This window comes from Lepeophtheirus salmonis, chromosome 10 (genome assembly GCF_016086655.4).
Source record: "Lepeophtheirus salmonis chromosome 10, UVic_Lsal_1.4, whole genome shotgun sequence".
In the NCBI taxonomy this organism is placed as follows: Eukaryota; Metazoa; Arthropoda; class Copepoda; order Siphonostomatoida; family Caligidae; genus Lepeophtheirus; species Lepeophtheirus salmonis.
The window spans coordinates 1,245,051-1,271,143 of NC_052140.2; the positions used below are offsets into that span (position 1 = coordinate 1,245,051).

The 26,093-nt window shown below is 34.0% G+C and overlaps 2 protein-coding genes across 2 annotated transcripts; both read right to left on the reverse strand.

The window, feature by feature from the left end:
- Positions 1-78: 78 nt before the first annotated feature.
- LOC121125524 (uncharacterized) lies at positions 79-6,202 on the reverse strand. The gene is made up of 4 exons (XM_040720724.2): positions 6,170-6,202; positions 4,800-6,101; positions 1,937-4,726; positions 79-1,178 (listed from the first exon to the last, which is right to left on the reverse strand). Exons 1-4 carry the CDS (start codon positions 6,200-6,202, stop codon positions 276-278), a joined length of 5,028 nt encoding a protein of 1,675 aa, XP_040576658.1. The 3' UTR covers positions 79-275.
- On the reverse strand, positions 5,587-20,720 carry LOC121125409 (uncharacterized). Its single transcript, XM_040720606.2, has 4 exons — positions 20,540-20,720; positions 10,546-10,657; positions 9,556-10,256; positions 5,587-9,496 (listed from the first exon to the last, which is right to left on the reverse strand). Exon 4 carries the CDS (start codon positions 9,389-9,391, stop codon positions 6,308-6,310), a length of 3,084 nt encoding a protein of 1,027 aa, XP_040576540.1. The 5' UTR covers positions 9,392-9,496; positions 9,556-10,256; positions 10,546-10,657; positions 20,540-20,720; the 3' UTR covers positions 5,587-6,307.
- Between the last annotated feature and the right edge of the window lie 5,373 nt (positions 20,721-26,093).

Genomic DNA, 26,093 nt, shown 5'->3' on the forward strand with positions numbered 1-26,093 from the left:
AAAATAAATTTGAAATTATGCAATTTATATATAATGCACTTACATATTTGTAGAGGGAAAAAAATATTAACTGTCAAATGTCAGAGCCTGTCGTTTATTTAAGTCGAAAAATAAAATTATATTTGACAAATATATGAATGTTATTTTTTTCAATTTGTAACATCGCATTCAGCCGCAATTTATTCAGACTCAATTAAAATTATAGTTTAATCTAACCTATGAATAATTATAACTAATTAAAAATATAATATACATATTTCACTATTCTTGAAAATCTAGGATTCAGAGGGATCAAAAGGCCTCCACCCATCGTCGGATGCTTGTAGATCTAATGTCTTATCATTAATATGACTCTTATTAAGGTTTTTGAATAGAAGAGAGGCTGAGTTTTCCAAAACTGGAGTCCATTCCGGATCCTCTTGGCTACTATTACTTGCCAGATAAAATTGATTTATAGGTTTTTGATGTGGAAATGTGTCTTTTTGAAGAGGAGGTGGACCTCCAATCATTTTTGGCGATCTTTCCTCCTCTGGTAAATATTCAGAATGGGATACATTTATACTAAAATTTGAGGGCGGAGGTTTAACTTTGACCTCTGAGGATGAGGATGCAGAAGCAAAAGGAAAAAGAATGGAGTCATTCAGCTCTCCACATAGTCCTAGTAGTTCGCAAAGGTCTAATTCTGCCCCACTATCGGCACCTTTAGGTCTTTTCCCAGTGTTTTTTCGTTTTTGTTGACCTTTGTTACGTCTATGCTGTTTCTTCCGACGTCTCTGGTTTTTCCGAGGTCTTTTTAGTGCTCCCCGTTTCTTACCAGATTTATTTGCATTCCGGATCTCATTACTAAGTTCTTCTAGATCAGCAAATCCGTTCAAGCTCAAAAGTTCGTCCATTAGACTTTCAATCCCATCGTCCCCCTTCTTATCATTCGATGAGGATAAAAATTTATTGAGGGCATTGAGTTGAAGGGGGTCCACAGGGGGTGGAACATCCGGGAGGTCTGCTTTGCTCTTCCCCTCTAATAAAAGCAGATCTAGATTTAAGTCATAGAACTCTGTTGAATCCTCGCATTTCACGTTATACCACCAATCACAGACTCGATGCTTTTGATTAAATATAGTTCCTTTCGGGCAAAGGAAGGATGACTGTCGTCTTCCGGATTCACACACATGAAACACCTAGGAGATAAAAGAACAAATTGATTGTCAATTAGGTATTTTTAAAACATCAAAAACGAAGAAGATTTTCAAGATTTCAAGAAAACAGATATCTTTTTTAAAAAAAAGTTACAAGTTCTGTTCTGGTCGTGTGGTATTCTAACCCAGAGCAAAACTATGAAACAAGTAGCAAAACACGCCTGTTAGCTTAAGGAAACTCACAGTCTAAGTTCAATCTTTTTTTTTTTCTTGCAAGATGTTGAATTCATTGAGTTTTATATTGTGTCCGTCATTATTTATTGGCTCCAGTCTAATTTAGTCTTAGGAACAGTCCTTCGGAATGTCTGTACTAGAGCTGATAAAAGAAAAAAGACATAAAGTGGAGTTGCGTCATCAAGGACGGAACGTTATATGTTTTTAGGACTAACATTCAGGACTGAACTGGACCGGTCCGAGAGGGAACTGAACAGGACTCCAGTTTTCAGTTCCTAATAAGGATCAGCAAAACAGAAATTGAGGTTAAATTGTTTGTTATAGATTTATATTCAAATTTACTCCACGTCACTTTTGCCAGCTATATTTGTGCAAATATTGATTATCGTTTCGCCACTTGCCTTAAAGTTTTGCCCTACCCTAAGTTATAAGCTTTTTTCATAACTTGATGATTATGGGTGCTGTTTAAAAAAATAATTTCATTTTTTTCCCTATAGGCCGAGTAATTTAATCTCATTAATTAATAAGGGACTAAAAGAAATATAATCTTAAACAATATGATTTACCTGACAAGATGTAAAAGTGTCTGCATAGAAGCCTTCTAATACGAAATTTTGACACGAAAAGTCCGTATTTGGAATGGTTTTAAAATCGGGATAATCCCTACCAGCCTCTCCCGGAATTTTCTTAGTACTTTTTCTTTTTCCATTCCTAGGTCCTGTAACTTCCTCGTTTAATTCTCGTAGTACATCAGGGCTAAGATTTTTGAGAAGGGGTAGGAAGGAATCTGGCTGGGGTGGCAAGGTTGGTATTGGTGGTAAAATTGGTGCTACTGAGCCATTTTCTGATTCTAACAAATTTGTTTCTAAGAGTGTTAACCTCTCTGACTTTTGACCGTCTTTGTCTTCTTCAGCCTCAATTGTCGTTAAACGCAAACGAGGCTCTTCATCAGCTTGATCATCATCCTTACTACTTTTCTCTGGTAGCGTCACTTCTTCAATATCCTTTTTCGGGTTTTTAGCCTCTTCCTTTTCATCCTCATCTTCATCCATGGATGATTCGACCTCAGATACATCATTTGGACTTAAATAATTCTTTGGTAACTCATAGTCTTTTTTGGGTGGAATATATATGTCTTCACTCTTGGTTGGTGCTTCGAGTTGATTATTAACGACTATTCTTGGAGGAGGATCCACGTATTCCATTTTTTTATCCATATATTGTGGTCCTCTTGAGGGTGCTGCGACGTATTTGGGTAATATTGTTGATCCAACAGCTGAAGGGGAGATAAATTTGGATGAAACTGATTGAGATTGATATGATGGTAGGAAAGGATTCCTAGGACTTGAGGAATATTGATCCAAGTCGTCATCTGAATTATCCGGAGGTAAATAGCCATCCTTGTGTGGATTAGTGGAAATATAATCACCCTGAGGTGGGAGGTAGCCATTATGATTTTGTCTTTGTGATTTAAAATCATCTTGAGGTGGTAGGTAGGCATTATGATTTGATCTTTGAGAGTTATAATCATTTTGAGGGGGCAGGTATCCATTAGGATTCGGCCTTGAATGCTTATTATTGTATGAGGAGATAAATGGATTTCCTTTTTCATCATATGGAGGTAAGTACCCATCCTTTGATGGAATAAATGAATTACTGGAGGATGAAGAGTATGATTCATCCCGTGGAGGTAAATATCCATTCTTTGCTGCTTTAGAATGTTTAGTGTTCGGGGACAAATATCCCCCAATTGGAGGACTCAGACCAGCCTTGTTATCCTTGAAGAAACTATTTTCCACATCTATGTTTTTTTGTTTTTCATAACCATAATTTGGCGGTAAGTATCCATCCGATGATTCCGTATATTTTGGACTTCCGTGGTTTGACGATTCGCGATGAGGAAGTTTATAATTTCCAGGATTTTGAGATGGATAATTATAAGACTCTTTGGGTACCTTGAGACCACTATCATAGTTGGGAGACAAATAACCCTTATCTGGAGGCGAAATACCTTCTGTAAATTGAGGGCTTAAGTAACCAGAGACTGGAAGTTTTAATCCTTTTTTATACGTTGGTTCTCCATATTCTTGATTTGGAGGATGAATTCCTTTTTTATAATGGGGTCCTTCATATTCTTTTCCTGGTGGACGAATTCCTTTTTCGTACTGTGGGGCACCATACTCTTCACTAGGTAGATGAGTTCCTTCTTCATAATGTGGTGCCCCATATTCTTTCCCTGGTGGAAGGATACCTTTTTTAAAGTGTGGAGCTTCGAAACCTTCATGAGGAGGATGAATTCCTTGTTCATAATGAGGTGCTCCGTACTCTTTGATAGGCGGATGAATTCCCTTTTCATAGTGGGGCGCTCCATATTCCTGATTAGGTGGGTGAATTCCTTTTTCATAGTGAGGACCATCATATTCCTCATTCGGCAGGTGGATTCCCTTTTCATAGTGTGGTACTCCATATTCTTTATTAGGGGGATGAATTCCCCTTTCATAATGAGGAGCACCATATTCCTCACTTGGGAGAGGAATTCCTTTTTGATGATTAGGAGCACCATATTCTTCACTCGGTGGTCTGATTCCCTTTCCATAGTGTGGTGCTCCATATCCTTCGTTAGGGGGGTGAATTCCCTTTTCATAATGAGGAGCATCAAACTCCTCACTTGGTAAATTAATTCCTTTTTGATGGTTAGGAGGACCATATTCCTCGTTCGGTGGGTGAATTCCCTTTCCAAAGTTTGGAGCACCATATTCCTCACTTGGTGGACGAATTCCCTTTTTATAGTGAGGAGTACCATATTCCTCACTTGGGAGATGAATTCCCTTCTCATATTGAGGAGCAACATATTCCCCACTTGGGAGATGAATTCCTTTCTGATAATTTGGAGCACCATATTCCTCATTCGGAGGATGGATTCCCTTTCCAAAGTTTGGAGCACCATATTCCTCACTTGGTGGACGAATTCCCTTTTTATAGTGAGGAGTACCATATTCCTCACTTGGGAGATGAATTCCCTTCTCATATTGAGGAGCAACATATTCCCCACTTGGGAGATGAATTCCTTTCTGATAATTTGGAGCACCATATTCCACATTCGGAGGATGGATTCCCTTTCCAAAGTTTGGAGCGCCATATTCCTGACTTGGTGGACGAATTCCCTTTTCATATTGAGGAGCACCATATTCCTCATTCGGTGGACGGATTCCGTTTTTATAGTGAGGAGTACCATATTCCTCACTCGGTGGGTGGATTCCCTTCTCATATTGAGGAGCAACATATTCCCCACTTGGGAGATGAATTCCTTTCTGATAATTTGGAGCACCATATTCCTCATTCGGCGGATGGATTCCCTTTCCAAAGTTTGGAGCGCCATATTCCTGACTCGGGGGGCGAATTCCCTTTTCATTGAGGATTGAGGGGCACCATAGCACCCTCATTCGGCGGGCGGATTCCGTTTTTATAGTTAGGAGCACCATATTCTTCACTTGGTGGACGAATTCCCTTTTCATAATTTGGAGCTCCATACTCTTTATTTGGTACTTTATAACCAGATTTAAAATTGGGAGAGTTATAATCCTTTGTTGGAGGAACATATCCTTTTTTGTAATTTGGTGAATCATAGTCCTTTGCTGGAGGCACATATCCATTTTTTATACTAGGAGATCTATAGTCAGAACTTGGCGTCTCATAACCTTTCTTGTAATGAGGAGAGTCATAGCCCTTTGATGGAAGTTTATACCCTTGTATAAAATCTGGAGAATTGTAATCTTTGTTCGGTGTGGCATACCCCTTTTCATAGTGTGGAGGTAAGTATTCTTTGTTTGGAATCCCGAAACCCGATTTGTAGTTTGGAGAATTATAACCTTCAGTTGGAGCTTTAAATCCCTTTGAGTACTTTGGTGGTAAATAATCCTTCAAGGGTAAATTAATTTTTGCCCTATCCTTAGGAGGTAGATAGTCTTTATTTGGAAGATTAAAGCCTTTATTATAATTGGGAACGCCATATTCTTCTTTAGGTGGATTATATCCGGTCTCATAGGCAGGAGGCAAATACTTTTTATCCGGAGGTTCAAATCCTTCACTAAACTTGGGAGGAAGATACTCTTCATTTGGTAGATCATATCCTCTTCCATATTCTGGTTTGGCATAATTCTTAGTTGGTGTTTTATAACCGTTTCCATATTTTGGAGGGAGGTAGTCTTTATTGGGTGGATTGTATCCTTTTCCGTATTGAGGGGGAAGATATTCTTTATCTGGAGTTGTTAATCCTTTATCGTATTTTGGAGGAAGATATTGACTACTTGGAAGGTTGTATCCAGACTCATACTTTGGTGGTATATAGTCCTCTTTTGGCAATTCGTAGCCCTTGTCATATTTTGGAGGCAAGTAATCTTTCGTTGGAGTTTCAAATCCAGACTCAAACTCAGGAGGTAAATACTCCCTTTCTGGAGGTTTCATGGTGTCACCATATTCTTCGGACGAGTAGGGGTATTCTTTCTCCGATGCTCCATAACCTTTAGGAGGTAAATACTCAGAGCTAGGAGGTTTTATCCCACTTGAGTACCCCGGGGGGAAATAATCTTTCGATGGAAGGCCAATACCAGCGTTGTATTTTGGCCCTTGATATTCTTTATCAGGTGTCCCATAGCCATGTTTATGGCTTGGAAGTAAATACTCGGAATTGGGTGGTTTAATATTATCTTTTAAAATAGGTGAATCATACTCCTGATTTGGAGGTCGGATTCCTTTTTTATAATTGGGTGATGCATAATCATTTTCAGGAAGTTTGTAGCCCAATTCATTTCTTGGAGGCAAATATTCTCCATCAGGTACACTCAATCCTTTTTCATATTTTGGCGGAAGGTAATTCTTATCAGGTGCCGTATTTAACTTAGTATACTTTGCTAGGAGATATTTGTTACCTGGGAGTTTTATACCTCCAGATGAGTTATCTTCCTGAGGTAGCGAGAATTTCTCCATTGGATCTTTAGAAGGATTATCATGTAACAAATTAGGAGGAACTTTTTATTTCTTTCATGTGGAGGAAGGTAATTTGGAAATGATTTCTGAGTTTCATTGGATGAACCATATTTATTTAATGAGGGGCTCTCAAGAGTTGAAATTAAACGAGGTACTTTCAATTCTTTGACCAAAGGAGGCTTTAGTCTCGAAACTACGGGATCTAAATGTAAAGGAATTTTTGACTCCGTTGGATCAGAGATGTGACTTTCAATATTATGAGCGTGGAGATTTCTTTTAGGCCCTCTATCATAAGTTACAGGTGGATATTCACCCTTGTAGTCTTCATCTTTTTGTTTTATCGGTAACAAATGGGGTCTATAGACAATGGCCCTGGATGTTGGAAACATGTCTCCAATTTTTCTCTTTACATGAAACTTTTCATCTCCATTGAGTAAGTTGATTTCATCATTGCTCGGAATGTTGATTTCAATATTAATTGAATGAGGGGAATGCTTTAGTTCATTGGTTTTTTCATTGCCTGATGACACAATCGTAACTTTATGTTGTTCCTTATCATTATTAGAATTAACTTTAATGTTGAGTGAGCTATCATTTACTTGCTGACCAGATTTACTTGGCACTTTGTAATATTTCTGATCTTTAAGATGCAAGATATTACTAGGATTACTTTTGTTGAGTGCTGCCGTATCCTGGGTGGGATAGACTAATCGTTTCATATTCTTGGGAGGAGGTAAATAGCCATGCTCTTTGGAAGGAACAGTGTACGAACGGAATTTAGCCATATCTTCTTTAGTAGGAAGTATAAATTTTGCATGGGGATGTGATTCCGTTCTGGGAGGAGGAGGTAAATATTTAATGGATGGGGTTTTGTCAATTCTAGACGAAGCTGGATGAATATATTCAATATGAGGAGGGAGATAGCTTTGCATCATGTCGATTTCATTTTGTTCCATCTCTTCATCATCGATGAGAAGTAAGTTTCGATCCATTTTGGAGTTGAAGAACTCGTGAGAAAATGAACGATCAACATGGAAAGGAGGGATGTATTGAGTATCTGGAGGATGCTCATGATCCCCTTTAATTATTACAGATCCTTTTCCAGGGCCGTTCGAAATAGGGGATTTATAACCATCGATTGGAAGCCTTACATTATGATAGTCATCATTTAAATATTCATCATGAGCTGAAGATTCGTACTCAGGATTGTCCTTGTAATGAAATTTTTTGTGAGAAGGAGGATGTAATGAAGGCCTATACTCTGTATCAGGAGGATATTCTGATCCTCTATTTCCTGCTGGAATCCGCCCTTTGGGAACTCTTTTAGGAGGATCTTGAAACAACTGTCTTTCTCGTTGTTGTTTTTGTTTTTTAAAACGATCATTACTCAAGGGCATGAAATGCTGAAACGTAGATTTGAAGTCGGTGGAAAACCCCAAGAGGGAAAAGAGATTTTGATAGGCAGTAATTAATTCTGTTTGAGTGGAGCCATCCATTTGTTTATCTCTTTCATCTTTCGGAGAACTATGCTCCACATACTTGTCATAGATATTATTAATCTTTTTAAGATATTTATAGCCTTGAGTTATTGGAGATTCGATTCCTTGTGGTATCCTTGTTGTTTTGTGCCCATAATTCTCAGGGTGTTGAGTTGATGAGCGATACTCTTGGTAGCTCTTGGTAACTGCAGAAACAGGGTGTAAATATTCTTTTGTTGGAGTTTTCATCGTAGTGGATAAGACATTTCTCAGCACTTGTGGAGAATGAGAATCATATTGTGGTAGTTTATATTCACTGGTAGTTGACTCAATAGAAAAGCTTGATGGTGTAAATGAAATTGTAGGTGGTTTCATGGTTGTATATTTGGGTGACGGAGGGTTTGGAGTAGTTGAATGAACTCCACTCAAAAATTGTAAACTCTTTGGAAAATAATTATCTCTAGGATCGGGAAGAGAAATAATTTCTGATTTTTCTGGTGAAGAAACTCCATAGCTTTTAACAGTAGTTCCTGTGTGTGGTACATTTTTGGGCGTGACTGCAATGGCTAACTCCCCAAAATCTTTAAATTTTAAACTGGGCTCTTTATAATTATAACTTGGCATGGGATATTGTGTTCCTGATGTCGGATGATCGACATGGCTGTCAAAGAGTTTTTTGGACTTTTTCTCTTGGTTAGAGCGATAAGAGTTGGAAGAGACATACTTGGGCATTGTAGCTTTCTTTTTGTCGTAGCTTGTTTTTGGCTTTTTTGTTGGATCAAAATTTGAGGGCGTTATAGGGTAGTATAAAGTTGTTGGAATTTTGGTTGTCTGTGGAGGCGTGTGATGCATTTGAGAAGGAAAAGATGGTGGATTGATTCTCATCGGAGGAACATATGGTGGCATAGGAGGAGAATGTACTGCTTCTTGCCTTACATATGGCCTCGCCGATGGAAAGTGATATGGGGGAAGTTCTTTGGTGTCTGGAAAAGGATCAGAGGATATAAGTGGTGCTGGTTTTTGAAGGGGCAATTCCTTTGTAATAGGATTTTCATCAAATCCTACTGTATGAACCTTTGGACCTGGTGTGTGCTGATACAAGGGTAAAGACCTTACATTTGATTTGCTCATAGTTCTAGGCCAAGGTGAAGTCTGATATCGATCAATGAGCGGAAGACTTCTATAAGCAACTGCTCTAGGATTAACTTTGTCTTGAATGGGTTTTATTTGTTTTTTTAAATTCATAGAGGGCCTATGAACAATGGATGTTTGTGGTCTTTTATGGGTCAGCTTTGGATGTAGTCTTGGAGCTTGTCTTTTGGAGGCATGTGGAGGTGGAATGGGATCTTCGAGTCGCTTATTGTTGCTTAACTTTAACTCCGATTCTAATATATCTTCAAGATCAACTCTGTGAATCCCTGAATTCAAGTTCCGGAGCTTTGATCCTAAAATATTTTCAAAGGTTCTTCTTTGTGCAGAGTAGGATGAAGATTCATTTAAATCATTCTTCCCAGAGTTTTCTAACTTTGCTCGCAGATTCTCAATCATTACCTTCATTTTTTTTTTATCTTTTCTTTTTCTTCACTGTTAGAGTCGGAGGAGGAGATACTCTCCTCGTGGAAAGAATTATCGTCCAGTCTCTTCTTGTACTTGTCTGATAGCCTTTAATATGTGTAAAAGAAATTATTTCAATTCAAAATTAAGTATAGGGTGAGACTTACCTATTTAACATGTTTTTCATAGTGTTCTCCCGTTGTTCAAATATATTGTCTTTTGGGTAATCAGTTGAGCTTCCTTCCTCCTCAGTACTCTCGAATCCATCTTTAAGAAACTTTTGATAAGGTTTCAGACTTTCTCGAATATTTGAAACCCCTTGGTCGATTTCTTGGGAGGAAGGTCTCACGTTTTTTGACTCCTCTTGAGTCTCTAATAGAACATTATTCTCTTTCAGCTCCTCAACAACATCCTCTCCGACCAAACTGGACAAAAACGACACTTCTTCTGGAGTAAATATATTGAAGAGCATAACAGTCGTTCCCCTCACTCATTAGATCGTCCTCCTCTAATAAATGAGAAGGCAAATGATCTTCAATGTCATCAACACTTCCAAATGACTCAGTTTGAGAGTCAATCACAGCAAAGTCTGAGGACTTTACAAGACTCTCCATTTCAGCGTCGTTCCCTTGACTTAAATTATCCTCTTCAAAGGATGCAAATTTTTTGGCATATTTTGGAAAAACTTTCTCTAATTCGGGAGATATTTTATTATCATTGTTTATTTCTATCGTAGAGCTGTTTATATTAGTCTCTATGGCACTAAAGTCTATTAAGGGATTGGTGTAAGGTGTAAATTCTTGTCCATTGCTAGTCTGGGTACAGCTTCCAAGCAACGTGGATAAAACTAGGCCGGGAATGATCCATCCTGAAAAAAAAAAAAACACAAGGCCTTGATTTTAAGAGTATATTATGTATGTATAAGGATTGTATCCTATTTATTTATTTATTAAGGCAAGGAAAAGAGGGATTCTACTCTGAGGGAAGGAATTATGGAAAGTAAAAGGTTTTTTAATACATGCGTTAGTTTGATATTACTAAGACATCAGTCCAGTCATTATACTGCATATAATTAAAATAAGACATGAAAGAAAACTGTCTGTAAACGTGACAATACGATAAATGACATAGGGTTGAAGATTATTTACAGATCTTACCTCTGAAAGGACTATTCTGGATACATCTTTTTCTTTTGGTCATTATGGTTGTGATATGGATTGAAAGAAAAAGTTCCCTTAGTGATGCGAATCGTCTTTTGTTTATCTATAACTAAAAGAAATAGCAAATATTAGACCAATCAATAATCAAATTTATTTTACTTTTAATATTATAAATAGTTAACTAATAGCATGAAATTATGAGACACCATTTGATTTAATAAATGAATGGCTTTGATACTATAAGCCACTTCGCGATTTCGCTTCTTAAACTTCTAGAACCCGGACTGACAACCTTGAACCAATATATTGCTTATTGCCTTGGGTTCAATGAGCTGCGAGATTCCCATTTTGAGATGCAATCTTAAATGTACACGTATTAATCAATTATGACGTATACTAGCGGCTGTATTCAAGCCATGTCATTTGTTACATTGGTATTCTTCTTTGCTGTAACGGCAGGCTCCACTCAAAGTTTTTGGTAGTGAGGAGGCAAATAAATATAATTTTAAAAATAGCACATTTTTTTCTGCTTCATCAATTACTCCTATATATATTTTTGTAAGCTGTTAATTTTTTTACTCATACTCCTTATGAATAATCTCAACGTTCATTTGTCGAGTTATTATTAAGCTGTGAACTATCTTCCAGAACCAAATAGAGGTTGCCCGTCAAGACAAAAGAAAGTTAGAATGGTTTTAGAATTACATTTGTATTCTTCTATGAATTATCATCAATTTATAACAAAAAATTATTCTTTTTGACCCTTTGGGTGTGTCAGATATTGCGCTTAAAGTAAAAATTGATTGTCACAATAAAGAATGAGAAATTGATATATTTCAGGGTTAGGAAACCATCTCAAAGACAACATAAGTCTCTGAAATGAATTAAAAGATCGAAACTATAGCTAAAATTCTTGGGTATCTTAACTTATACGACAAATTTGAATATCAAGCCTATAATTGACTTAAATATTGCTATGAAATATTGGAATGTAGTAAAACACTAAATTCGAGAAAAACAATTCTAGGTTGGATTTGTGTTGAGAGCCACATCTCCTATAAATTAAAATGTATAGCTATTAACCACACCCGAATATTTGTACGATATAATATTAATATGTATGCTAATCTTTAAGTAACAAAGCACTGAAAGATATCGAATGACGTCTACGATTAATTAACTAATTACAGCTTTGGAACATTTAAAATAATGTTCAAGCTGCAACAGCAAAAATTCTTGCACGCGTTCTAAGTTATATTTTATACAACTTTACGTATATATGTACATCCTTAAGAATAGTTTTAGATAATTTATTCAAATATTTGGCATTATGATACTTCCACACATACATAAATCCTCATATTTTGATTCAAAAACCATGACTTGTCCAATAAGAGACGTTCATGACCTCAAACCTCAGATAAAAATCCTTCATTTCTTGGCAAGGAGATGCCAAGGAAGACATTTGTATAAAAAATTAAAAATAGCTACATCATTTAGTGATGTATAAAGGTTGTGAAATATGTCATTTTAGATATATGGTGCAAGTTTTTTTTGTAACTTCATTTTTCATTCAAAGCCAAAAAAATAAAACATTATTGGTTGACCACAAAAAAGGAAGAAAAAAAAAGGAGGGATATCCGCGTTTTCCCTTCCATTGCATATTGATTTTCCACGACCACCTGTTAGTTGTACATACTTATTTTGAGAACTATGTACTAATGACTATAGTTGTTCAAAATATAACGTGCCGGTATGTTAAAAAAAAATAAACCGAAGATGTACCCTGAACAAATCCCATTCTCTATCTACCAAGGATCTAAACAAAGTTGATGTAGCAAGGACTTACCTCATCCATGTTACTCTCAATTATCCATGAGTCAACTGCTCAATCATTTTATACTTAAAAGTGTGGCGTGTCAACACAAAAGTAAGCTAGAATGATTTTTCACAAAATTAAGTCTCGTATTCTTGTACGAAAGATGTTCAATTTATATCAACAAATTATTCTTATTTCCCCTTTGATTGAGTCGCATATTGCACTTAAAGTATCGTAGATTGATTGTCAAAATAAAATAATGAGAAATTGATATATTTCATGCATTTAAAAGGCCATATCATGGCCAATATAAGCCTTTTAAATCAAATAAAGGATCTAAATTATTGCTAAAAAATTGAGATACCTTCACTGATTCTGTATATTTGACTATAAGCCTGTAATTGACACAAATATGTCATTAAAATATGTTTTTGTGTGTATATATAAAGTAACTAAATCAATTGGGATTTTTTCTTTTTATTCATTTTTGGTTTAAAATTGTTTTTATGGTGACACGCTATGAATTCTTTTTATTTTCCCCTTAAAGTAAGATTTGACGAAGCCTTATCAAGTTTTGAGTTAAGATATGAGGATTTGTGTGAACAAAATCATGAGCAGATCAGGTCATATATGCAGAGGCTTGTATATGTGTACATTCATAGAGTTGTGTTCTATTGACTCTTGGAAGGAGGTAAGGATGAAACCATCTGTCATTGTTCCCACAGATTGTAATTACAACAACTACATAATATATGTACTAAATTGTAACTCACAGATTTGAAACTATTATGAAATTTCTTGATTATATTAATTATACTGCAACGTTAGGAGATAGTGAAGGATATTTATATTTATTAGGGATATATCCGTCACAAAATGACTATATCCCACATCATAATTGAACGCAAAATGACGTCATAATTGAATATTCTCCCATTTGTAAATGAATCTAGTAAATACCATAGGTAACTAGGGAAAAGTCTGCAAGTCAATGTCGAGTCGCAAGACTTTGCTAATAGCGCAATATCGAACCCAAGTCCTTTATCGAGTCCAGCTCAAGTCTTTAGAATATAAAAGATACATTAAAGACTACAGGATGAAGACTCAAAACTTGTAATGGCATTTCATAATGACATGAAACATTTCAAATCACAGAAGCTCTTAATTTTACCGGTATAATTGTTGAGGTTTGAATATTATAATATACAAAGTTAATTGAAATAAATGATAAGTGCACACGTGATAGATGAGATAACACACCTTAAGTCAAGTTTCGAGTCTTTGATTGTGTAATTAATTTGAGTCGCAAGTCGTTAGTCCAAGTACTAACGGCAGGGAACCATTTGCCCTTAGGGATCTTGCAGTACTAGCACTTGAACCGGAACCGACAAATTCGAACCAAGACCACAATATACTGCCTATCGGTCTCGGTTCTTGTACTTTGTTCCTACCTCAAGGAAATAAAATATATATTTAAAAAAAAATAGATTAGCTTTAATCAATAAGCCGCTTTCCAATGATTTTTTTTACGTAACCAGGGTGATCCAGTTGTATCTAAGTTCCAAATAGCTAAGGGCTTCTTATGGATCTGGAAAAGGGGTTTTAGAAACAAGGGAGTGTAAATACAAGAGGGAAGGGATGAGGTAGATTATGGATCCAGCTTGTCGGGGCCCTATAATACGATAACTATAATATTTCTTAAGCCCGGATTTCCCGAACTTTACTATTTCAAGCTCCCTCCACATTAATACATTTTAAACTGAGGCTCCCTTTATATAAGTTTTCAGGGCCCTGTTGGAGCTTTGGGTACTACGGCCTCTGTGTATAAGGTAGAGAGATAAGTGCCTGTTGCTAAGCTGATCAATTATTAAAAAGAACTGAGACCAAAGACCGGAACCAACAGCATTAAAGCTGAACTGATACCGAAACCGTTGAAATGGAAGAACCTTGTAGGGATGTCATTATCCTCCAATCTTTAATTAGGTATAAGTTATTGTTTTTAATAGCAACTATTCTTGAGTTTGAAAAACACTTAAAGTATTACAAACTTATAATGAAGTGGATAAACTGAGGTACTTTACTAGTATAATATAAGTCAAAATGAGACCTTGTAAAGGGTTTTGTTGGAACGAGAACTAGGACGGCATAGGAGTGATTTTTAGTTCCATATTAAGGGGCTAATATTTATGCTAAAAATCATTTGTAAGGAAAATAATTATTTTTACACTCCAAAATCTTACTTTGTTTGGAAAAAGAAAAAGTGTTCAAAGTACTTTTTTAATTACTTGTATTGTCCATATTGCCTTTTTTCTTCTTTTTCTTTTCTTTATTAGCCTAGCTACTTATTTTTATGATTGAATGACAGATGACGTCTTATAATATATGTAAATTAATAATACTGATGAGGGTATTCCACTAGTAATTATCTATGTAAAAGTGAAAAGAGACTATGGAGAAATACATACTAAAACTTTTTCTGTCTTTGTAAAAAAAATAAAAATAGAAATTCCTTATGGACTTAAGAAACTTTATCCATGCAGAATAAGTGCTATCAATGATAGAGATTGACCCTGTAATTACCTTGATATTACGTTATTTGATCAAATTTATCCACGTATTAAAAATATATATTCATCAAAAAAGATAACTGTTATATGATAGATAAAAAATCTACATAGAATCTCTCAACCTTTCTTTCGAAAAGAGAGGGGAAAATAAATCCTCAAAACTATACATATATATGGCAAATCGTCAATATAAAAACAATTTTTAACAAAATTCCAATAAATATAAAATACCAATTAATTTTTTTACTTCACATATACATATAGGCCAATATTTCAACTACATATTTGACTGAATCATAGGCACATTATTCAAATTACTGGGATGAGTTGAGATTCTTAAGAAATTTAGCCATAGTTTAAAACCTTTATTTGATTTAAGGTACGTATATTGGCACCGATATAGCCTTTCAAAAAAGTTATAACAATTTCTAATTTTTATACTTAAAATGCAATTTTTGGTGCCTTTTTGAAGGGTTAATCAAAATAATTTTTTGATTGACAATCATACAATTTTTGAGAAAAATTATTCAAACTTGATTTTGTGTTGACGGGGCACTTCTATATCATAACTTAACAATAAATCAAATGGGCATACTGTCAACTGTTGTTCAGCTTTTTGGCTTCACACGAAGAAAGTTTGAGAGATACAATAAAGTTCAGATGTTGTTAAATGTATTTCGTTATTTCACCCGTCTATGTTTGTTTCTTCCATTTTGATTTCTTCAAATAGGAGCCATGAACTTGAAATAAATCATCATCAATGACATTTCATTTTTTTTCTCTCTCATCTTCTTCTTCAAATGAGAGTGTTATTTACAGAATGTTTACTCCAAAATATCGATGTTAAATCAATGACAAGTCAAATTTAATTTAATTGATAGAGCTGATTAACATTTTATTAAGAGATACAAAGGGAGGTATATAGGAAATGTATTTTGGATATGCCCACAGGAAAACTGCAGTAATTATATGTTCATCTAACTATCCGTTTCATCTTCAGATGGATCTGACCCATCTAAGAATCCATTGATAGATGGGAGATAATCAAATATCCTTCCTATTTCCACCAAATTGCACCCCAGGCACACAGGATATCTGTAGGATAAACATGGAACATCGAAACAAGTTAGAAACTACCACCTCCGCGTCAAAGAGCCCCTATAGAATTGCTCCAGTTCAACTGTTTGTGCAGTATACATTTGGGGCTTTAAGGCAGATAAAAAAACATCCATCCCTGCTTCAAGAACCATAAAGATCTATGTTCAATGGTTTGTTTGCAGATGGGAAAACTATCTACGCATTCTTAAATGAATCAGTCCCATCTGTTGATGGTACACTTAGGTACACCAAAACTTGGAGTAGTGAAAAACGTCATGGAATCAACAAAAGACAAATAAAGAAAAATTGTTATATGTTTATTACGATATTTAAGTATATTTTAAATTCAATATATCCTTTTTCTAATGCCATAACAGCCTCGATACAGCAGCAAATAGATTGGCAATTATTACGATGAAGGCATACTACTCTATCATGATGGGAGCTCTGAGCAAATCCAAATTTGGGTGAGAAGTGTGGCAGACATTCGTTTCTTTAGCTACAAAGTCTAGTCGGTTGGGATCAAGGCTGGAGAAGGGTCACATAGGGGTAGGAGAGAATTCAGCCATCTTGTTGCTTACATAAGTGTAAGATAATTAGATTCAAAATACAAATAACATTCACTGATGGAGATGCCAACGGTTTTTTGTCACATTTTCGTACATGCGTTATCTTTTTTGTTATTACTTCGACATTTTTACACTTAGAGACATGGGATAAAGTCAAAACTTGTTTACTTTTGTTTCAGGTATTGTTTGGTTGCGTAATACAACTTAGTAATGAAAAATAAGGGGTATAAGAGCGTAATTATACACTCTATAATTGGGGGGAATTCTTCTCAGATGGCAATATTTCGCCAGGCAAGGTTTTTAGAACCGCTTAGAACACTAGTAGGTTCTACCTAAGAGTTATTAGCTAACTTTTAATATAGTAATTTGATAAAATGACTATATTATATGCTTAACCAAATGTTTATTTATATAATCTCTGACAGAGCCCTTGACGATTCACTAGGGGGGACACGGGCTTCAAGGAGCCCTGCTCTCGAACAACTAGACTAGTATTGTGTCTGATCCTATTAATGACTGAAAACTGCAGTGCCTTCTAGCTCAGTACAATCCGTTCCAGTTAACTCCTTCTTAACCGTCCTGGAAACTTATGAAGTTCTATCCTTGATGACGTTACTCTAATTTGTTTAATCAGTTCTAGTGCTGACATTCCTAAGGATAGGCAGTCTTAAGGATCAGTTCTAATACTGGATTGAACTGGAGCGAATAAATAAGGAAGGTCACAACACGACACAGGACTAATTACTGAGTTTTCCATCTATTTTTTGTAGTTGAAGAAGGCCCATTAAAAAGTTTACAATCACGATTCCTACCTCGAAGATGCTTCATTGGTTAACATCAGATACTTAATAATGATTATGAGATTTTGTCACTTTATGAGTACCTTTAATGAATTCACATCTCCATTAGAACGATCACTTTCCACGATCTACTTTTGTTTAAAATGTATGTATTAATTATTCAATATGGCGACATATAACATTTTGTTGTACACACTAGCAAGGAAAAAAGCCTTGACGAGGGAAACAAATCATTATCTAATCCTTGACTTATCATGATTATAAATATCAATTGAATTTCGAAGCAAATTGTGTAAAATGTACATAAAATACATCATCAATGGTTCAAACTTTCAAGTCAATTATTGCAGTTTATATTATTATGTGGTGCTGCAGAACAAAACCATTCCTTCACAAAATTCAAGATAAGTCTATATTAGGTGAGAGACGTCATCAAAGACCGAACTTAATAAGTTTTACGACTGGTTAGAGTCCCTACAGTCTTTTATCTTACATAAAAACTGACACAATACTAATCATAGGCTTAGTATTCACTTTTGTAAGATGATTGAAGGTATTGAAAAATTTGGACTATAGCTTAAGAACCCTTTATTTGATTTAAGAGACTTATATATTGGCATTTTTTCAGAATTACAAAAAAAACTTATAGCATAAGTTGCTTTTAACAGACTAATAGCTTTACAATGATATATTTTACTTGCCTATCCTTGCTTTGGTTTACGTCACATCACTAATCAAAAAATTATCAAAATGCTAACTTATTTATCTTTGAGACCTCAGAACATAGAATTGTATTGAGCTAAAGATACATTATTTAATTTTGGAGTGGGTTAATTTGAATGATACAACATACCAAACTTGAGATAAATCCGTTTTCTAGTGGAATTACCTATATGCCATAAAATTATTGCTATAATAGTATTGGTCGTTCAAACAAATCTAATGTGTTATTAGTGAAGTAATGTTTCAAATACTTTCAACACTTGGTATCAATAGTCTTTGGATCAAGTCTTTAAAAGTCTTATTGGAAACTAGGACAAAACGTTGAAAGACGAAACATAGAATGGACAAAACGTAAACAGACAAAACATTTTAGATTGCACTTTTTTAGGAAACAAAATATTTTAAGGAAATTTTAGAAAAACGAATCTCTTAGTTTTTTTACAAGTGATCTTTTTTTAATAGAAAAACGCATTTATAATTTTTTTCTTATTATTTTTAAATTCAATTATTCATAATTCTAAATGCCAAATAGTTATGACGTCAGAGACAGTCTCGCCAGTGTATCAAAAAGGGCTCTAGGACACCAAAAAGATTATATTAGAGCACAAGAATATATTATTGTGATCCCCTTGTTTGATTTTAATGGACTGATAAACTTGTAATATGCAACCAATGGCAAAACAGTTAAAACTAACTATTATATTGGAGTCTTGGCAAAATTATTAAAAGCTCTTAAGATCTGGAAGCACCTCAAAGGGACTAATAAGTGGGCCTTGCATATGGATAATGCAAGGCCCTCACACTGCAAATTGGACTAGCAACCTCATTAAAGTCAAGAAAACTAATTTAATTTAATTTAATTCTAATTTTGAATAACTATCCAACGCTTTGTACCTTCGATGTTTTGTCCGTTCTTTTGATGTTATTTCCAAGCACCGTCTTATTGATAAATAATGTTTATAAATATCTTTTATTTCAGTATTTTGATATATAAACTGTTCACAGAGATTTCTTAACATTTGTCGTGAGTCAACACAAAAACAATACGGATAAGAAATTAAAAGAGAAAACCCCAATTTATTTATTTTTCATCATTTGTAAATACAGTCCAATATTTCATAGACATATTTAGATCACTTACAGGCTTTGTATTCAATTGAAATGAGATACCCATGAGTGTTAACTGCTGTAAAAAACTTTTATTTGATTCATGAGACCTTATTTGACCCTGATATAATCTTTCAAATTGAATTTATCAATTTATAATTTTTGTTATTGCGACGATAAATTTTTGATACTTTAAGTGCATTTTTACTGCACCTCCAAAGGATTAATCAAAAATTAACAAATGTTTGTCGAAAAATACAAATATAATAATGCCAACTCAATTTTGAGAATAGTCCTTTTAAGCTAGATTTTGGATTGACGACCATATGTTTGTATATAAATTAACCAAAAAACCATCTTCAAATTATATTTGATTTTTCTTCTCTCTTGTTATCAAATTTATGGTAATAATTTGGATTAAGAACATCCTGTGCGTTATTGCAGTTCACTAAGTCATTTTTTGACTGAGATCTTGCATAAATCTTACATACTAAAATTTTATAGCAATTATCTAGTCAGAGACTACAAGTGACTTAATTAACGTAAGTAGTTTGTAACACAAGACATTATTCATTATCCAAATTGAGGAGGGTTAGTCCCAAAATAATGCAATCCGAGTACTTATTACGGACTAGTACTGTGTCAGTCTTATTTTTGACTAAAAACTACAGATCCGTCTAGTTCAGCTTACGTCCGGTTCAGCTCAGTCCTGCATATAATTCCTAAAACTTATGAAGTTTGGTCCTGGATGACGTGACACAACTTTATTTACTTTTTTTAATCAGTTCTAGTACTGACAGTTTTGAAGGATCAACAGTCTTAAGGACCATTCACAAGGACTGATATGACCAGTTCTAAGACTGGACTGGTCCGTATAAATAAAGACTGACACAACACGACTATAGACCAATTCAACAATATTCAAATATCACTATATGAATCCTTATTTAGTAAGGATTTGATATAACATACATTCAAAATGCTAGGATAAACTAGTCAAACAATAAATAAAAAACATAGTTACTGCAAACTACTATAAAAATACTATACAGTATTATCCGGACAAACGAGTTTAATCCGTTCCTGGACCGAGCTCGTAAGTCAAATTAAGTCATTCATAAGAAATAATTGTGCATCGAATGTGGTTGTTTCGTACCATTGAGGTTAACTCTGGACCAGCTAATCTGGATATGCATTATTATGGAAATGCATTCCATTCATATCTCAAAAAACGCGTATGTTAGGGCGAATGGTATAGTTTAGCAACCTTTACTAAAATATAAAACTTAAAAAATATACAAATCTTACTTGAACAAAATTCCCTATTTGAGTCCGCGATATCGAGCCATATTGCGTATGTAACTAAATTTTGATATATTAAAGTAAACAAATCTTCTATCACATTTTGTTAAATTGTTTTATTTGTAAGTCAAAAATGGATGAAAACAGAGTAATTCAAAGTTCTTTCTAAAGCCAACTGATAACCAATGGTGTGCATTAGTTATTTCTAATTTTTCTTTTCTTTATGTGAAAGAGGGGCCGTTTAACCATGTACGTATTTATGTAATTTTTTAAAGTGAAATATTCAATATCTCACATACTACGTTTCATGGATCATTTTATAACATATAGATTATAATGATTCTATCAGGACTTTTTTTTTTTTAGAAAGAAAAGAAATTATTACCAACTAATGCATATTTTTTTTTAAATACAGGGTTGATCATAAATTTTGAACACCTTTAATTAACATTAACTCAGTGACAGGTTGATCATAGAGTAAAACCTCAAAGTAAATATACCAGGTAATTTATTGATCTGTAATCGAAGTATAGAAAATTGTTGAATAACTAACTTTTGCATCAAAACATTGCCATAAAAATGGCACAAAATAAAAATTTGTGAAAGTGAAAAAGGCTACATAAATTTCTAATTTTTGAGTCATCCTGTATATTGATAACTGCTTTACTTAAAAGTTTTTCAATGTCAGGACTAAGGCTTACAACTACAGCTACAAAATTAATAGATTGTACCTACTATTTGATGTAATAAACGCAACTTTTTCAAAAACTGATGTGTACTAATTTGTTTATTCTCGATGTCTTCATATTCATACAAGTATTTATAGAGATTTAATAGAGTCGATGATTGATTATATACATGTCCGATTAATCGATCCATTCAAATAGAAATATGATTTATTTATGTTACATCTACAAAACATTACACACTACCTTGTAGCAAAGTTAATAGAAATACCCGGTTAAACCATCATGTAATCAGGCTTGCTAGAATTTTCAATCTGATGTATTGTACCGACTGCTGGGCAAGACAGGCAGATTTTGACGAAACACGCATCGACTCATAGTCTATGATATCCCTATTGCTAGAATTGTCAATTTAATGTATCATAGCGACTGTTGGGCAAGAAAAACAGATTTTGACAAAACACGCAACCACTCATTTCCTATGACGTCAATATTAAAAGCGTGGTGGAGGTCAAACATCCGTCCTACATACTTTATGGTACAACCTTGTATTTCTATTAACCTATCAAAATTATGAAGAGACAAAAAAGTTCCAATACAAGGCCCCCCATAATATATATATATATATTGTTTTTTTGACTGAGAGTAAAATATAAGCTCCATTAAATTATATATAATTCATTAAATCAAACGGTAAATACGTATTGAAGAATAACTCGGTTTAAAAGGTTTTAGGTTTAATAATTTAGAAACGATGCAGTATATCCATTGAAAAAAAAATATATGCCCACGGAAGTAGCAAAATGTTTTGATCGATGAAATTTTAACTAGAACAATTTTGTATGTTCCGTCTCATTTTTTTCCTTATACCCATATAAACAGCAAGATATATTCAAGAAATACACGTTTGATACTTAAAAAACTCACGGTTTAAGGTAGAATGTTTCACAAACTCCAACTACAGCCAAATTTTAGCTCGTTCATCATTTATTATATAAGTCGAATACGATTACCACTAAACATGGGCTGATATCAAACATTTCCAATATTTTCACAAATGATTAGATGTACTCCTATCCCTAATAGCACGGTTGTGTCCGGTTCAGGTTCAGTGGTTCTACCAGTCTCGACTCAGCTTTATCAGTCTCTGTTCTCTTTTATACAGGCTCAGTTTAGTAACAGGGACTTAAAATAAGGAGCGTCGCTCGAAAATTCGGGCCCAGGAAATAATATTAAATACAAACGGAACTGCAGCTACTTTATACGCAAAAACTAAGATTACTTAATACAATGGTTTTCAAAGTTGGGCCGTAAATGAAGGCTTGGGGGTGGGGGGGGGGTCGTACAAAGGGCCCTCACTTAAAAATGTATTTAGTGTAGAGGGGCCAAATCATAGTAAAGTTTGGGAAGGCCTGGCTTAAGAAATATTACATGGATCCATAATCTACCTCACCCATTCCCTCTTTTGTTTACACCGTCTGATGCCTAAAACCACGTTTCCAGATCCATAAGAAACAACTGTATCAACCTGGCGAAGTAAAAAATATTGGAAAACACTGCAATTGCAGGAAAAAAAACAACTCAGAAAATTGACTTATTGATTAAAGCTAATTTATTTTTTATCTATTTGTTATATATTCATTATCATACATGTAAATCCGGTGTATTTTTTAGCTGGTCCGTTAATTTGTAGTTGGTAGTATAAAGAACGATTTTTTTTTCCCTTAGAAGTTGTTATTAATATTTAATTCCTGAGTAGTGAACAACATGCTTTCCAAAATAGATTCAATTATATTCAAAACCTGTTTGAACGTTCGTGTGTGGTCATAAAAGACGGAGCGTAACACTGAGGATTTGTTGCGGAGTTTTAATTGTCAGTCCTTGTTGAGAATTTGGGATCGACATTTGAGTAATTCTAGAAAATGTCCTTGTTTATGTCCTTTTTTTCCTTCCTCTCTTGTCACAGCTGATTGTAGCTGATGTAATAAAACGTCAGAAGCATCATTTTTTCTCTCCTTAAAAACATTCTTCAAATTGTCAGGGTTAACATGTTAATTTTTGGTTTCTTTTTTTGAACATGCCAATTCTACACTAGATGTTCAATTGAAACCTGGTTTCAGTATATGTTTGGGCACAACCTTGTTTAATAGTATTACTTTTGTTATGTCACCAAGTGTTTCAAAACTACTGGATCTTACCATTCTAAATGATTATATTTAACAAGTTGTTCGTAGGGATAAATGTATCTATGATTAAATTATTCTTAGAAATTAAACGTGTGTACATTTAGGATATAGAATTCGGGGGAGGGGGGTGGGATAGAAAATAGGTCCATAGATTGAGACCAAAAAAACGTTCCTCGATTTGAAAATGATTAAATTTCTGTATATGGTGTGAGATCGCGGCTGGACCGAAATATGGTCGAAATACGTCTAATCAAACTGGGGGAAAAAAATGGGTCTTGGACCGAGTCTTAACTTTAGTTCCTACGGATTTAAATGATTATGTAACAAGTTATTCGTATGGATATATTTATCTATGTTTCATTTATTCTAAGAACTTAAACGTATGTTCGTTTAAGATTTATTTGTGAACGGAGTAAATCCCATATATAAATAAATATGAAATCTTCAAACAATAACTTATCGTATATACATAGATATATGCTTGATTAGCATCCTGTGAGATACTTTCTTTTTTGTTTTCTTTATGGATGTAAAATAAAAGTGAAATTTAAAATGCAAATTGATTTTCTTAGAGCACTATAATAGGAATATCTATGTACAAAATATACAAAAAGAAAAATCCAAATGAAAGTGAGAGTTAACCATCACTTTTATTCAAGAGATATAAATTAAAATAACGTGATGTATGGACAATAAGAAATTGGTTCTTCCTTCTAAGATGATGGGTGTCTGCAGATTGATAATTTATATATCCGTTGCGTGATATTCCCAAAAAAATATTATGAGCCCAGACGGGCGTGTTTGGATATTTTTCGTTATCGTCATATAGAATTTTTGTTCTGTCTAAAAAATACATTATTTGCCAGATGTTTCATGATAATTATTTGTCAAATATTGTCTTTTGTTACAATTTTATTTACCAACTTTTGGTATTTATAAAAATAATAGCAACTACGCAACCTTCATAAATTCAGATAGTGAATTCTACAAAGAGAAGAAAAATAGCATGGGTCACGAGAAAAAAGGATAAAGGTGCGTCCCCTCTGGTACCTCAAAAAATTATTGACAGAAAAAGTCTGAACGGGTCCATCCCTGTTTGTACCGAAATTGCTGAATATACCGGCTCACAGCTCGGACTCAAGTTTAATTAAGCTTCAACTTCAGATTAATCTCGGATTCCACTCTTCAAAATCAGCACAAAAATGGCATTTGATGAACTTAATAGTTTGATCCCTTGATTCCACCCCTTATTATTTCTCTATTAGGCGTATGGCCATCAGAAAACCCCAATAAAGTTTTTGTTACATTTAAAATGCAAAACTTTTTTTAAGTGCTCTCTGTTGAAGATGTGGATAAATTATGTGTAAATATTTCAAAGACTAATGTTAAAAGATTCCAAACCTCATTTCAAAATGTATCTATCATGTCTATTATGCGAGTCATCCTTGTTTAAATTAGAAAATGGGTACTATTTATTCAAAGGCTCATGGGTTTAAGAAGAGTATATTCAGAAAGTTTAAAAATATATCATTTGCTAGTTGAAAGTTTAAACTTTAGTTTATAAGAAAGACCCTTCACAAAAACCTTCTATATCGTTGTAAATTTGAAATAAGGTCACTACAATATTTGAAGGATAAAACTCATTTTTGAATTGATCTTATAAGAAAAGTCCATATATTTGCAAGCCATAGATAGGAAGAAAAGAGGAATTCACATAATGTATCCCTCTTTTCAACACCAAGCACTTAAAAAAGCTATGCCTGTTAAATATAACAAAAACTCTATGCCCATTTTCCGAATGACATTAGGCTAATAGAAAGATCAATAAGGGTCAAATTTGGAATCAAGAGATCAAATTCTACTTGTTTGTTATTTTTCTTAGTGAAAAGATACAAAATGCTACCTTAAATACTCGAAACATGGCTTTGACTCGTAAGAAATGAATTGTGAATAGTTATTTACTTAATCTGGATTGGTAAGACATAAAGATTGTGAATAAGTAGATTCACATATTTTGTTACTAGCAACCAATAGTTTAAAATCTCGTCTGCTGTTTCATATCAATGTCATTTTAGACATTATAAAGTTTCCCTTCGTGAAAAAATATATAATACATAATCTTTAAATTTTCAAGGTTGATGATTAATTAATTATCAAGCACACATGTTGTTGAATAAAGTGAGACATAAGAACGATCACTTTAAAAAAAAAAAGCTATAAAATTAATTTTATTTTAGTATTTAGCTCATTATCTGTAATTATGAGAAAAACAGCTGATAAGTACATATAGAAAAATCGTCGACATCATTATTCAAACAGTATCAGTAATTAAATAATATCTAGGTTGTATTGGTCCTTAACTGATTCGATCTCTGTTATCAATCATTGAAAAAGTCCAAAATTGTAAAGGACCCTCTATAAAAGGCATCATTTTCACGAAGGTGTTATAGTAAAGTATCTGAGTGAATCATTTGAATCAGTTTTTGTAAAACTAAGACTAATTTATGATGACGTCACTGGTATATATATGATGACGTATTGATTGAACATATTTTTATAGACGAGAATAGATTATCTTTATTCGTTGTTTAGGCCAGTTCAATGATTTCATTATTCTAATGAAATCAGTGACACGTCGTTACATTTATTGCATCTCCCAACCTTTTCTTCTAAAAGAAACCGGAAGGG